Raw genomic sequence first — 15,650 nt, 5'->3', positions numbered from 1 at the left:
ACCGGAAGGGCCAAAGCTCAGATTCAATTCCCTCAAGGTCAGCTTTGTAAGTCTACGGCATTAAAAACACGGATGATGAATTGTCTTCCTACCTGCGGAAGCTATACGTCGCTTGTTCGTGCTGCCATTACAAATTTATGTTTTGCTTTTCTAAGTTACATTTTAACTCCTGGGGAAGAGAGAAAAAAAATATACTTACGCTGTGAGTACGGTGTTACTGAAGGTTGAATGGTTTTTCTCTAAAGCGTTGCTGTCTATTTTAAACTCACCCAATCTGGATTTCATTTTGTCCTTGTAGAATCAGGGGCGCACGGGTCAGAAGTGTTGGAAAGCTGTTTCGCGATGTTGACTCATCTTTTTATGACATATTTACCAGTTTATTTGTGCAAAGAAACCAATCTTTTTAAAATTTATTCACTCACAAGACATATTTCTGCGACACAACCAACATTCCGTTTCACCGAGAGGCTTCCGAGACAACATACGCTTTACATGTGCTTCTCGTGCTCATTTTCTTGCTGTGGTCAAGCAAAGTAGACAATATATGCGGGCCCAAGAAACATGTTTTTTTAGTACTAACAACTCTAAAGCTGAAAACTTGGGTGTTGAAATGTTTGCACTCATAAAGCCACATAAAGGGAATTGTCGTACAATTATTAGGGTGACAACACATACTCGTCACATTCCTTGATCTCTCGGTACAGCGAACGCTCAAGTTTTATCGAGAGCAAGAGAATGACCGATGAAAGGAATACACAATGGTTTGAAAACAACTAGTGGGTACGATTGCGATCAGAGAGAGTTTAAAACAAAAACGACACCACTCGTGGCTATACGAAAAGAATTAGTCAGAAAGCCAAGCGTAGCGCTGTAGTTACTCATGGTTCCTGCACTTGCACAAACTGAGTTGCCGATGGCTTGGCTGTGTACGAAGAGGTATATGAATATAAGTTCATCCCTTCGCCTGTTTTGGTAATACTGCGCTTTTTTTAAGAGATCGGTGCAAGCTTATCTTCCTGCCGTACACAGTGATCCCCATTTCTGCACGAGACTAGGGAGCGTGCTCGCACACCTGTCTAGACGTACCTCCGTGCAGCTACCGAGTTAGTTGGTCAATCACTGCTTTGCAAAATCAGCGGTGGAATAATTCTGGACCTCACAAATCGGCGCCATGTAAGGGACTCGAATGCTCTTCTCGTTACCGGCGATATACAGTAGCGGCAGTGAAAGCGCTGCTCTAATAGAAGCTTTGGTGGAAAATAGGAAAATCTTGCGCATCGGTAGATCGATATTAGAGGCCCTTCGCATGCCATGTACCTTGTTACCGTGACCGGAGTATTGGGGACCGGAATAAGCGTGCGCACCTATGTACCGTAGAAACACGCCGAAGAAACTTTTAGCATACCATAATCCCGTACCGTGGTTCCAGCAGTCCTGACAGCAACACGAGGGCCGCTGTCGCACGGACGGCGGCGAATATGCCGTCACTGCGTTGACGTTGGCAGTACTTGATCAACATAGCCCAATAGCCCACTTGATGCGGTTGGGTGGATGATGGGGAGTAATTACTCCCTTCTTTCAAACCTACTCCACCTTCGGGGATTCCCCTAAACACTAAAAGTACACTTTCAGTTAATGATCAATTCGCCCTCGCCCTACCATATCATAGCCATTCCAGTCAACTCTGTTGCAGGAGCCCAGGTGAGGCGGTTGTCCCGGGTTTGAATACTAGGCCAGGCCGAATTTTTCTAAGACGACTCTGGTGTGCGTTAGGTGTTTCATGCTGTAAGAAAGGGATGCACACAGCTCAACGGAGTGAGGACAACACAGGACGGGTGTGTTTCCTGTTCCTTCTTCTCCTCGTTCCGCTGCGCTGTGTGTTTCTTACAGCGAGTCTTTCTGTAACGGCCAAACCTCTGTAAAAGTTGTATAGCTTTCCTCTTCAGCAATATGGCTGCTCATTTTAAAACTGCCCAAAGAACAACACACACACAACAAATGCGCGTGTGTTGTGTGTGTGTGTTTTTTGCTCTGTGGTAGTTCTTTGCGCAGTTCGAAAATGAACTTCAATCCCCAACTAGCCCACCGGAAAACGCTTCCACAGTACTGCTGCGTTCGGGTGGATGCGAATGAGTAATTAATCCCTTATTACAAGTATGCATGAAATTTCGGGATGCCCCTAAACATTCGATCGACTGCTTGCAATGTAACCGAATTATGCTGAAACAAAGACGTTTCATACGAGTCCGCTTTACGGCAACCAGGTTAATACCGGGGCGATACGGGTTTAACCAGCTATGGTTTAGCGTTTATACCGGAAAAACGATACTATTCGGAGCCTTCACAGGTCTAACCATGTGTGGTTTACGCACATGCAGGTGAAACCAGAGCCGTTTGGAGCATGAACAGATTTGCCAGGTCTGGCTCAGCGATCATACAGGAGGTCCCTGACTTGGTCTATGAACGAAGTGAACGCATTTTTCTAGATTCTTCAGCAAACTTCAACGTACGCTTTCATCAGTAGCGTGAAAAATATGCTCGAGGATAACAGAATCACAAAGGTGACCACCGAAATATAAAAGCGAAGCTTCACAGCAAGCTACGCCGTGCACGAAGTAACTGCGGCGAATACATTATATTTCTGGATCGGTTTAGTGGAAGGAGCAGAGCAGAGAGCGCAACATGGAAGAGAAACGAATAGCAAGGGACGATGCATGCAATGAGGAAGAATAGGCAAAAGGTTTCTATAACAGTTTTAAAGAGAATAGGTTTCTATGTAATGTTATCTAGCCTTGCTGTTGTTTTCTGTTCTTTTTGTTGTTTTCTGTTGTCTTCGTTTACTAGTACTAAGTCTGTATCATATTAAATATGTATGTATATGTTTGCATATCAAGAATATGTTACGTGATGCCGCCACTCTGCCAAAATAAGGGATTGTGGATCCGTCAAGCTGTCCAAGGACAGCTTTTTTTTCTACAATCCCCCCATCTGTATTTGATGGCAAATAAAGATTTTCATCTCATTTCATTTCAAAAGCGGAGAACACTGGGTCGTTTTACACAATTTCTTACGTGTTTCCTTCTTAATATAAACCAGCTCAGATGTTGTGTGTTCTACGCTTCTTTTTATGTTTACGCCTCATCTTCAGCCTGACTACGTCCACTGTGGGGCACAAGCCTCTATCATGCCTCTCCAATTAATTTTGTACTGTGCCAGCAGCGGCTACCGTATCTCCACAAGCTTCTTAATCTCATCCGCCCACCTAACTTTCTGCCGCCCATTACTACGCTTGCCTTGTCTTGGAATGCACCCCGTTGCCCTTCAGAACCAGCGGTTATCTTGCCTTCTCCTTGCATGCCCTGCCCAAGCCTATAAATGGCTCATTCAGAGTGGATTATTAGCGTCGCTGCTCCGCTGGTCGCATGCGAAGCTAAATGACACACTGCGCCAAATATTTATGACCCAGTCAGCTCTTTTTTTGTACCAAGAATTAAGTGCGTTCTTAGCAGATAACAAAAGAGCCAGCGTTGATAAAATCATATTTTAATATTTAAATTTATACCAAAACGGATTCTTATTTAAAATTCAGGATATCTCTGCAACCACCTAATTGCCTGCAAAGAGCTTCAAGACACTTACCGGGCAATCGGCTAGCTACGACAGCAAATTCCGCGCTTGAAAAAAAACGAAAAAAAAGCGCCAAGTTTGAAAACGTGCGTTTATACTAGACAAGTAAAAAAATACGCTAACTTCGAAAAGTGCACTCACACTAAACAAGGAAAAAGAACGCACTTTTAAGTAAGTACGTAATTGAATGACCAGATAGCAAGTGCGAAGATTAGGGCATCACGGTAAAAAGTGCGCCACTGTACCAGGGTTACCTCCGGTGAGAGTTGAGCATGTGCCGCGTCTCCCCGCTACTCCGGCAACCATAACGGTAACACAGTACACGAAATGCTAAAAAACCTCCATTACCGATGCACCAACTAACGTATGTTCTGAGAAGACAGTTATCACTGACCATAACGCAAGACACGACTATGTGACACAGGCTCTGAAGAAAACGCTAACGTCCTCAGGGCCTCATAATGCTCGAAGCCGATCCTTGCACTTGTGGGACATAAGAAGCCATAATGACCACAAAGAACACTGTGTATTCGTAGTGTTCTCTGCTACCCAAGACCCTGGACCTCAGTATGCGGGCGAGATATTGTCCACTCCGTGGGCACTATCTTGAAATACACATGGAAGTGCCAGACAGAAAGATGCGCACGCTCTCGAGGCACAATGCTCTTAACCGAGGAAAAAGGCGACTAGGATTTGAAAGTGCCCAAGTTCAGCCGCCAAGTGGCATCGCTGTTGTGTGAGAGTTGTGCAAGGGGTGATGCATTGCTTGGCACGTCTGAAGAAACACTTGTGTCTGCACTGGGCTTTGCAAGGCACCGGCAGGTGGTGCGGAATACGTTTTCTTAAAACTCCTCGTCCCACCCCGAAGTTTCGTCGGGTGGAATCTCGAAGTTGCGGGGGTAGACATCAAAGTTTGAGCTGTCTGCAGGCCCTCGGATCTGCAACAAAGGATGATTACAGAAACAAGAAATGTTACCTAGCTTCTCGTGCAAATGCTGCAGGCCAAAAAACAACGCTGAAGCCACCCATCCGCCACCATGCTACGAAGAAAAAGATTCTACTGGGAAGCAACGCAACCTATTGACAACTCATGAACCTGGCAGATAACCCCCAATCCGGTCCATACCTTGCACTAAATGCGTACGCAAATGCTTCGACAGCGAAAACCTCGTAGTACGCAGGGGTTAACGTCCGAAAGTTGTGCATGGGTTGTCAAAGACGCCGTATACTCTAAGCATAGAGAAGTAAAATAAGTAAACTGTCCTCTAGCACACTCCTTTTTATAAAAAGTTGCGGGCTAGGGGACAACTTGCTCACTCATATAGGCGTATTCCTGTTTAGAGTGATGTAGAGGACTCCGGATGAATTTGGAGCCGCTAAGGGTTCTCCAACGCTCACTGAGGTCGCACAGAACACGGCCGTTTTAACATTTTGCCTCTACCGAAATGCGGCGGCAGAGTCCATAGGCTCAGCAGCCGAACGACATGGCCACTAGCGCAGCTCGACGGGACCGCCACAGAAGAAACTGATTGCGGCGATGTGGCTAATTCCAGCTGACTTGGCTGACGGGAAAGTTAGTTCACAAATTCTGCGCGCTTCGTGGCTCAGCACTAATAAAGCTCTCACCTTGACAGCCGTTTCCACAGGTATTTGCATTCCTGACACAGCATAGCATATCAGCAACACTTCCTAAGATCGGCAAAAATTTCTTTTTGAGAAATTGTGATCGGGATTGTGTGTATCCACGAAACATGGTGGCATGCAATCTTTCGACACCAAAGACCCCGTGCGTTGATACTGCTAGTTTTACCTTCGATACGAACAGGAGAGAAAAATCGCAGGACGGCTACGAGTTTATAACGCGAATTATGAAGCATTGGCTGGCTTGTGATCGCGAATAATTGGATACATACTAGTGCTGATATATTAAAGGCAATGTTCTAGCGACTAGGCCACCGCAGCGCTCGCCTACTGCGCCCTCTCTTTACGCTCTCCTATTCGCTAGTCTTCGCGCCGACTCGCACGTGTAGTGCGAAGGAGAGGGCACCCCATCAATGATGGGATTCTACGGGAAATTTACAACAATTTTTTTCTTTTTTTCATCACGAGGCGGCGCTTTAGGGGAGTGCTCGGCAGCCGTGCAAGAACCTCGCGCTATAGCTCAAATTGTCGCTTCGAATAACTAATCATCACTAGTACAACCTACTGGGATGAGTGAATAGTCCCACTGCAAAGCGAGCGATTCGGCTGGCATCGAAACAGAGCGAGCGTTGTTCTGCATAAACATTTCGTCCGTTATAGGTGCATTGCACGTTAAGTCAGGGAGGCCACGACAATGGGCCAAGCGCTTCTATTTTTCGCAACACCAGCGGCAAGGCTCGTTTCGCAATGGGGAACCTTTATACTCCTTAATTCAATTAGTTGTCGCGATACGGCGATAGCCATGCATTGCGGCTAGGATGCCTGGATGGCCAGCACCGTTTTCAGAGTGAGGAGATAGCTCTCGGCTGGGGCATGTTGGGTCGCACTCTCCCGTTAAGCTGCATTCAGCGCAAAGGGGCCGTCTCGAAGAGAGAACAGCAGCTGTTGCGTGGAAACCAGGAAAATCGGTATTCTACCAAGACAGGCTGGCACCAGAGATCCTTTAAACAGTGTCTCGGAGTCAGTTACTCTGGAGTGTACCATCTTTCGCAGCTAATCTGCCGAGAAAGTCGGCGCCTTGTGCGCTCATGAGTGTTGGTTCTCATCTGTCCTGTTGCTTTTGCGCTGAGTTCCTTCGTAATAGCATTCCTACAACGTGCGTAGCATATTCCAGTGCAATCTTTTGCCTGAGGTACTCTACATTTTCGATTAGTTTTCCAAGAATCAGGATTACTTATTTCCTGCTGCAGTTGCATATTCGCCAAAGACAGCCATTAAACAGCGCCTCGTTCGCCTTGAAATCGAGTTCGAGAAGGCGCATTTTATGACTGCTCTTTTCAGCAATTATGAGGATGCAAGGTTAAGTTGTGCATTACTACGCGACAGCGTATACAGCTCGTTCGCTCGAAAAGCCGTCGGCGCAGTCGGCACCGCATGCCGGAAATAATCGGAGGCTACGTAGAAAAAATAGTATCATGGTAATATGTGGTTCTGGTGATTGATTATTGATTGGTGTGTTTATAGGCGATAACTAGATAGTGACAGCGTCGTAATTAATTGATTAATTAAAGAAATGAAAAAGAGGGGCTAAAAGGTTTCAAAATGCTCGCAATGAAAAGCCAACGCCTCATGATGCTAATTAAGAAGATTTAGAGTGTGTAGTTTATTAATTAATTGATTCTAACAATTGAAAAAAAGTTACAAATGCGCCCAAAGGTTTCAAATGCTCAGAATCAAAAGCCTAGCCCACTACGCTATCCTGTCATACCCTTAAAGGGAAGCTTAAGCGTCCCCTCCCATTTTTTCCTCCATCCCCAGCAAAATTGCCCTTGAAAGCAAGCGTTTCGCATTCCTTACTTTGCATACTCAGAATTTTAGTTTTGGTCCACCCGTATCGCTTGACCTCCGAATGCCACTTATTTCTGCGCGAGCAAAGGGAGACAGCTGGCGCCCTTTTCTAATATGTGCAGAACACCCGGGAACACCACACCCATAAGCTTGAACTATGACTGCTGCGTCGCACACTGAACACGAGCTCACTTCAAGCAAATGGGAGCGGCCTGATTGGAGAGACTGCCTGTTTTCACCTCGGCTTTGCGTGTTTCGAGCGCTCTCAGATGCCTTTCTTCTCCTGATATCGCACCTCCTGCACCACGCTGTCAAGAATCGCATGCTTCGCCGACCAGTCTAGAAGCACTTGCGCCGATGACGCAGGCCAGGAAAGCTGAAAGGCGAGTGTTAAAACCTGTCGCTCCGCATCAAAATTTGCCCAGCGCCTTCTTCACAACCTGACGACAAACGCAGCCGTAGGCGCTCTTGCGGATAAGAAAGCACATGAAGCTCTCGTCGCATCATTTTGTTCAGTTTTTTTTTGTTTTACCTTAGTGCCACGAAGTCATTGTAACTCCTCCCCTCTCTGCTTGTTTGTGCAAGCTCACTGCAATTAACCGGGCGCCAAACCTGTCTTCTGTGCGTCTGTAAGCGAAGAAGTCCTGGCTGCATGGCGCCAACGAAAGGCGGCTTTTTTTTCCCCGTTATTGGTTAATTTTCCATCCTTTTCGTATTGTCTTAAAGAAACCACCTCTGGGGGAAAAGGCTCTTTTCGTTGCCGTCACGCAGCCACATCAGTAAAATTCGTCCCGCGTGTTTCTGGGCAACTGTGTCCTAGAGATTACTTTTTCTTGCCTCCTTTGATGACAGCAACGGAGATGAGTGCTTGTCTCTCGTGTTAAGTATTCCGCGTGTTTCTGCGCGCTTTACCACAAACGTGGTTTTCCAACTAGCCTAGACCCATACCTTAATGAGAGATTTATTGCCCTGCTTGACGACAATCTCTTGACGCAACAAGCCAGGGTCTCTTGGCAACTGGACCACACGCTTCCGCGGAAGCGAGCAAGGCGGCCTGTGTCGCTTTGACTCCTGTTTATTAGTTTAGCCTCGCGGGGACAATGGGCTTCAAAAGAAGTATTTATCAGGGGCCGATTTTGTGAGGTCTTTTTGTGAATCAGTCGCATTAAAAATGTTTCTTCATATTTCGAAAAGAAAAAGAAATAAATTGTTTGGTTAAATCTGTCCTCGAATAAAGCTACTTTGCAACTACGAATTAGCAAGACGTCGTTGCATCGCATCATCAATCTACGTGCAGTGAACATCATCCAGGGGGAAACGCAACCATCTGCATTATTTTCCTGTGGTACAAGCCACTAAGGGAAGCATTTCAGAAAATAAGACCATTTAGTTTGAGACGTGTCGTCAGCTTTTCAATCCAGAGCAGTGAGGCAACGGAGCGCTTGAAAAAAAAATACCGTTACTACATGGAATTTTTCCCCCATGGCGCAGTAATAAGACAAAGGCACCTCTGAGAATGTTGGAAAAGTGGGTGTTAACTGCGCAAAAATATTATATTTGGCAGGTCATCCTGCGCGCTGCTTGCACACCCGAGAAGCTTGGGGCCCTGTGAACAGTCGTGACGTTCAAAACAACAAAAGTAGCATAATTCGGTGGAATGCGGTTACCCTGGTATAGTCTCTGTGATCACTATTAAGGAAGAGCAAATAACCGCTGTCCTTTTTAATTGCAGCTAGCGGCTGGGAAACACAGCAGTCCGTCATAACTTTTTGATTGCCGTGTAGTCTGAGCGATTCTACCGAGCATAAACACTCTCAGAAGTGCCGGAATACTATTGCCTGGCGGCACTGGCTATGTGCAGTTCACTCGCATTATTACAGCCGCCACGAAACCGCACAGAAACCCCGCCACACGCATAGCACGCAGTACGCGACCGGCGCGTGGGACCCAACATGCCGCTGCGAGGGGGAAACGGCAGCGCGGGGTCGTACAAAGGGTGTCCCCGCCCTGAAAGCGGAGACGAGCTAGCAACAAGGCACCCTAAGAGCGTCAGCTTGCACCGATCCCTGAGGCTGCTTCAGTTCATAAGCGTTCCGTAGTAGGGCGCCACCAAGACAGGTCTCCTATAGTAACTCTATAGTACCAGAGTTGCGCGTTTGTACGCCGTACTGCTCCCCTAAGCAACCAAACTGAGCGAAAGCCGCAATTCTTGCATGCAGGACGCTGACTTCGGGGAGCGGATAGAGCAAGTGCAGTCGCAATCCTCTTGGTCCTGGGTGCCGAAATTCCTTCATTCTAGGAATATTTCTGTGATACAGCTTGCAAGTAATGCGTCGGCTGCACCAAGGCCTAACTCAATGAACTACGAAAAAACTATCAAGTGGTAAATGGGTGGCACTCTCTCTTGTAGGCGCCAGAAATCGCAAAGGTTTTCTTCTCGACAATCGCCGCTCACTTGTGATAAAATTGCATTGCATAAAAAGCATAAAGTTGCATAAATAAAGCATAAAAGCATAAAAGCATATAAAGCATAAAAGTTGCATAAATTGCAACTGAATAAAAAGAGGAAGTATGGTTGCAGAGAACATGTTTGAGCAGGTTACGATGAGGTGATTAGACAAGTTCGTCTAGCTTCCAACATAACGGTTGCTATAATGTCAATGAAACCCATCTATTCATGTGCTGTTTAGACCTCCTTGAGTCATGGATGCAAATACCTAAACAACATCTTGAATGCTGCCAAAGCACATCGTCCAATTTACTAAATCTGTTAAGTAGTAATGTTGCACAACTTGTAAAACTGCATACAAGAAAATCTCAAAGCCAATTAGTATCGGTGCAATTATCAATGGGGAAAAATTGCACTATTGTTTTTATTCTCATCATTACTACTGTTCTCGAAGCTAAGCGTCTCTAGGAGATGCTGGCAGTGCTCCACCAAGCGATGGGGTTCGGATATTTACGTCGTGAGCAACGCGAACTAACTATTGCCGTGCCTCTTCTCGCCGTCATTCCCTGGCTCTTTTCCGCCCCTCATCCCCTGTTGGTGTCTGCCGTTCGTGGACTTGAAGAAATCCCTCAAAAAGTTGCCACCTGTCGGTCGCGCCGCAATAGAACTGCATGAAGTACAAATCGAAGGCGACACTTTGGAGCATGCGCAGTAAATGGAAAAGAAATTTAAAAGCAAGTTACAGAAGCGTCCACATCTGGCCCAGACTTTGATTATCATGCGATCTAAAAATTGACGAGTTCTGTTATTATGCTAGAAAAGTGATTCAGCGCTATTGTAGACACAAATCACTAGAGATAACGATGTGTTGGGTTCAAAATATAATGTAGTCTACCACGCTGGTTGTGACAGCCGTGATAGCTCAGCGTCTGGCGAAATTTGCTGTCCATCTCAAGGCCTTCAGTTTGAAATGGTCGCGGTGGCCGCATTTGGACTGAGGCGAAATGGAGGAGTGTTCGTGCAGTGATCAGAGAAAACTGGCTGGTAGAAATTAATTCTTCCTTCACGGCGTGACCCATGGTCCATGATGTCGCACTGACACGTAAAATACAGTAATTACGTGGAACTGAATATTGCCGCGAATGTTTGTAGTGTTTGTCTTCTCATTCTTCAAAGCTGCCGGCACTCCGCTTTATCGCTTTGTTCGTGATGCAAGACGCGACTGCAATTATCTCGATTGATCGCATCCAGGCGGAGCCGAGTCTACGTTGTTCCAGAGTGTTCTAGTAACTTTCGAAGCTCTATCTCGAAAGTTCGCTATCAGCTTTGAAAGAGCACGGCCGAGAGCGGCGCGCATTCTGTTCGACGACCGCCGAGCACGCTTGTTGCTACGCCGCCGCCGAGCAATTTACTCCTTTGTGGGCTCAAGCAAGCCAAAATAAAGAGTTTCGTGTCGAAGACATTCTCGCTGTTTTCCTGTTCGCCGGACTGCAGTCACCACTACGTGAAAATACTGCAACTTCCGCTTTACAATGACCTCTTTTATTCTAAATGATTAATTATGAGAAAGCGTTTAATCAGCAACCAAAACAAAGCCAGAGTGACATGGAAGCCGCTTGCCTTCTCATGTTTTAAAGAAAGTCCGCAAGCTGGTGCCTGCACAGCATCGAACATGAGAAAAAACATTTCTTTCCTGACCAGTTGTCGTAGAAAACAGACACTGGACTTACTGTATCTTTTCTTAACCGCTGTAGAGACTACAAAATACCCTCACATGGCATCATACATCGGTCCACATCTTTTAAAATATGCTGTCGAAGAAAGCACTGCCAATTACCTGAGGTTCAAAGGGAGGTTGGAGCGTCCGGGCTTGTAACCCGTCCCAGTCAAAGCCCTGGAACCACCTGCGAATGTAAGTAAGCGATTTCTTGCATTTTAAAACCACCCGGTATCTGAACATGGGGTAGTTTTTACCATTTCAAGAAATTTATATTTTGTATAATGTGCTACTGAAATTAACATCTACTTCTGCGACAGTCTCCCTTGTGACAGATGCTATATTCAAAGAAAAGCTCTTCTCCTAGCCAAGAGAATATTGAAAACAAAAAAAAAACGTGAAGCGCCTGCTCCTTAATTCAAAGCAAGATTTCTTCACATTACGGTGGGCCGTCGGTAAAGTTAAAATTGAAACAGTTCCACACACGTATCTTACAGGTGAGCGGCAGAAATTCTGGACGCTATTGACTTTTACATTGCTATACGTGCGCCAATACGCTGCATGAAGAATAACCCTTGGAGGCACAATAAATTTGATTTAGATTTGCCTGTATGTTGTAAAGCGTAATCTGTAAAAATATGATTTAACCTGCCAGCTGGGTTTGCAAGCCTGATTTGTTCATAAGTTGCCTAAGTGACGAAAACACGGAGCTCGAAATCTCGCCGCTTTTCTGACCTACTCAAGTGTGGCAATAGCATCTTGCCTGCATTTTGGTCTCGTTGGCGAGTACGCGGGCTCACTTAACGGCCGTTATCTCAGGCAGAGACACTGAGCTTAGCTCAGCGGGCGCTTCAACCCTTAGCAATTCGGCTCAAAGTTCGCTCATAGGGGCTTCAGACCAATACAATTCTTTTTGTCACAAATAGCAATAGAAACAGCGAGACGTAATGGCCATGCTGAAGGCACATTCCCCAGGAACGAAGTGCATATAAATGCTCATGGGCTAAAAAAATGTCCCCTATTACACTCTGACCTGTGACGTCTGGGAGCATACAGGCCAGTTTCCAAGAGGTGTGCTTTCTGTTTCGCTCTCGCTATCAAGGGCACAGCATAAATAGGATAACTGAAGGGAGACTGAGGATGAGGAGAGTTCACAATTATTCATCACGAATTTCGGCCGGGCAGCGTCGGTGGGGCTCACTTGTGCTTCTTGATATCCATGATGCCGCCCTTCTGGTAGCCGAGCCGCTCGGACGGGTTCTCGCGGCAGAGCCGCTTGATGAGCGACACAGCGTTGCGCGACATGGTGCGCGGGAAGTCCAGCATGTCGATGCCGCGCAGGATGATGTTGTACGTCTTCATCGGGTCGTCGGCGGCGAAGGGCGGCGACCCCGCCAGGAGCTCGAACATGAGCACACCCACAGACCAGAAGTCCACTGCACGGTCGTGACCCTTGTTGAGCACAACCTCTGGGGCCACGTACTCGGGTGTGCCGCAGAAGGTCCACGTCTTCTGGCCGGCTGGCACGCGCTTCGAGAAGCCGAAGTCGACCTGCGAGCGTTGTGCAACCGCTGAGAGCGCGGCCAGCCTTGCATTCCAGCCGCACCAATTCTGCGGTGTCCTAACGGCGCTGCTTGCCAAAGAGCCCGTCGTGATAAACAGTATGTTTTGTTCGCACATGGGGAAGTCAGTGAGCTGTTTTCCCATGCGTTTTGTTCCAGAGAAGGCAAGTTTCATGCTGAGAGAAACAGCTGCTAGTAATTACGCAACGACATCACATGGCGATATATTGCCGGATGGCGACTCTATCGTGGATGTCAGCAAAACCTGCCCGAATGAAGTTCACTTCACCGTTGGGAGTTCCTCTAAATGCGTTGAACAGATTACATGCTACCATTGATTCACTTCTAGGTTGCATGCAAAACAAGCACTGAATCAGTAAATTGTTCTACGCTTTCGTGAACTGATGTGTGCGCGTTGAGGAAACCTGTCTCTCACAAGCCTGTCTGCTGTATGCTGATGTATCTATTCCTGCAAGTGTTGGTAGTGAGTGTGAAGTACATTTGAACAAACAGACAGTAACAGCAGACATACTGCGAATGAGAGCTCTTTTATGTAGCTGTAGTCCTCTGAACTCTGGCCAGCAGCATAGAAGCAGACAGCCGAACCACGGGCTGCCGGCGCCATCAGACGCGAACGGCACATCTCGTCTGAGCTACATTAAAGACTGAGTATTGGAAAGTGTGGCGTCGCTGCAGGAATTGTGGAGCCATCTAATGGAAATAACAAAACTTTCAAATTTCCCTCGTGTTTTCTTAGCGTAGCTTTCGCATAAAAAAAATATTACCCTGGTGTCGCATTGGCATAGTGAACCTGTCGATGGCCGAAGACATGTATTTCTGAAACGATAGTTAAGGAAGACGCCAATTTCAGTTCGCACCAACTCCCTGATGCAGAAGAGGAAGCAGAGAAAGGCGTTTTGTGCCATATAAATTTTCAAGAAACCGAGTTTTACTCTCCATCCAATAGGCTTGGACTCTGACAGCGGTCTATAGTTGCAACGGTGTGCAATTCTGATTCCCTTTTTAAACTCCCACTTATTTTACAGGTGATACCATGAGTACATTCGCATTCTTTACATCGAGGAGAAATCGGTTAAGAAGAACACAACGTTTTTTAAAAACAATCATAAGGCGTATATTTACTTTTGCGGCTTTCATCGGGAAGAATCTCAGTGTCCTTGTCGGAGTTATGTGTGGTTCAGCTATCGTTATTGATATGCTGAGTCAGCAGGCTGGAGGGCACTTCAGACTACTTACGTGCTTTGAATGTGAAAGTGGTTTTCAATTTTATTTCTTTTTTATTTTTGTTTTTATTTCAACGCTATGTCTCGTCCCTTCTAATGACACACCTACTCATTAGCATACATTAGTAAGGAAACGCATACACTACGTTCACCTTTTTTTCCCATGCAGCATCGCGGTTTTGTGGCCTATGGTGGAATAAAGAGAAAAAAACATTTTGTGGCCTATGGGTTGCATGCTCGCCTCGTTATCTTAAACACCTTGGTTCTATTCCGCGCACCATCGGCAGAAATTTTATTTTTCTCTGATACCACGGTGACGTCATCCGGGGTTTTAGGGACCGCCGCTGCCAGTCAACGCCGACGACGGGTTTCATTGCCGATGATCCATATAATGCCTCCGCGCTAAAAACTGTTCACATTTTTCTCACCTTGTCACGCTTGCGAAAATTATGATTGACCATCGTAGGCATTCCTGTCATAGGTGGCCCCACAAAGTGGGTGATCGAAAAGAAATGGTATAAGAAGCGCTGCTTTGCGCCCTGCTATGGTAGCGGCCTGTGCACTTGAGAGAGAGCGTGCTTCAGGAAACTGATCAGCATAAACGAGGAATAAACGAGCGCCCCTTTGAAGCCTCTCGTGGTGAAAGAGCTGTGCTGTCTTTCTGACTTGCGCGCAACTGTGGTAAAGAAAAAGATGTACGGTCTTTGTTAAAAAGGCATTAAGTGCCCAGTGCGGCTTGATTCTGGGCTACGTCGTGTGGCTCATTAAGCATCCCAAGCGTATTACGATATACGTCTTGAAGGCGAGAGGAATCCTGGGTAAAACGTTTATCATTGGTGGAGTTTATTCACGGCGTCACTCCGAAGAGAAAACCCCGGTGAAGGGGAGAAGAGTATAAAGTGGGAAGGATGGAGAGCGTCTCCATCCTAACCCTGTTCCCATTTCACCCTCTCTTACCTCTCCACACCTGTGTTTTCTCCCCGCGAGTGATGTGAGCTCACAGGCACAGAAATGCCCGAATGCGGACACATGAGTAGCGTTGTGAGCCCACGGCAGAACAAACTCGTGTTGCGGCCTAGCTAGGAAGTCGTAAGGGTAGCGGCCGCTGGCTTACCAGTTTGGCGTATCCTGCAGAGTCCAAGACCATGTTCTCCGGCTTGAGGTCTCGGTAGACAATGTTCTTGTCGTGCAGGTACTGCAGCGCTTCGAGCACGCAGCCTGTGTAAAACCTTGTGGTGCTGTCGTCGAACGCTCCCCTGGGCGAAACCCACAGAGCGGTTCTTGACGCTGATTTCGCGACCGGACTTTCGTGGAAGAAAACAGCGCAGTGGAAGTGCCGATCTCCCTTACAGTGTGTTTGGACGCGAAGGAAAATGAATCGCGGGTGTGCGCCCAGCACGCCACTGCGGTTCGAGAGGCAGTCAATTAGGGATCCAAAATATGGACAAAATAGAACACACAGAGACCGTGCGGATGGCCTACGACTACGAACTAGCCTTATACCCACGCTTTACGTATACGGCTCTCAAAACTACGAATGGAATACGGGCACGGCGGAGTTC

The 15,650-nt window shown here is 46.8% G+C and overlaps 1 protein-coding gene across 1 annotated transcript in view; it reads right to left on the bottom strand.

The window, feature by feature from the left end:
- Window positions 1-438: 438 nt before the first annotated feature.
- The window catches only part of LOC149325953 (cGMP-dependent protein kinase, isozyme 1-like), a 387,178-nt gene continuing 371,966 nt past the window's right edge, over window positions 439-15,650 (bottom strand). The window contains exons 13-16 of the mRNA XM_089562935.1: window positions 15,203-15,344; window positions 12,484-12,833; window positions 11,403-11,469; window positions 439-4,565 (exon numbers count right to left, since the gene is read on the bottom strand). Coding sequence (XP_089419061.1) covers window positions 4,470-4,565; window positions 11,403-11,469; window positions 12,484-12,833; window positions 15,203-15,344 — 655 coding nt within the window. The 3' untranslated portion in view covers window positions 439-4,469. The remainder of the gene's footprint in view (window positions 4,566-11,402; window positions 11,470-12,483; window positions 12,834-15,202; window positions 15,345-15,650) is intronic.

This window comes from Amblyomma mixtum, chromosome 10 (assembly GCF_055824585.1).
Source record: "Amblyomma mixtum isolate Tamu chromosome 10, ASM5582458v1, whole genome shotgun sequence".
Taxonomy (NCBI): Eukaryota; Metazoa; Arthropoda; class Arachnida; order Ixodida; family Ixodidae; genus Amblyomma; species Amblyomma mixtum.
This window is presented reverse-complemented; position numbering and strand designations above follow the sequence as displayed.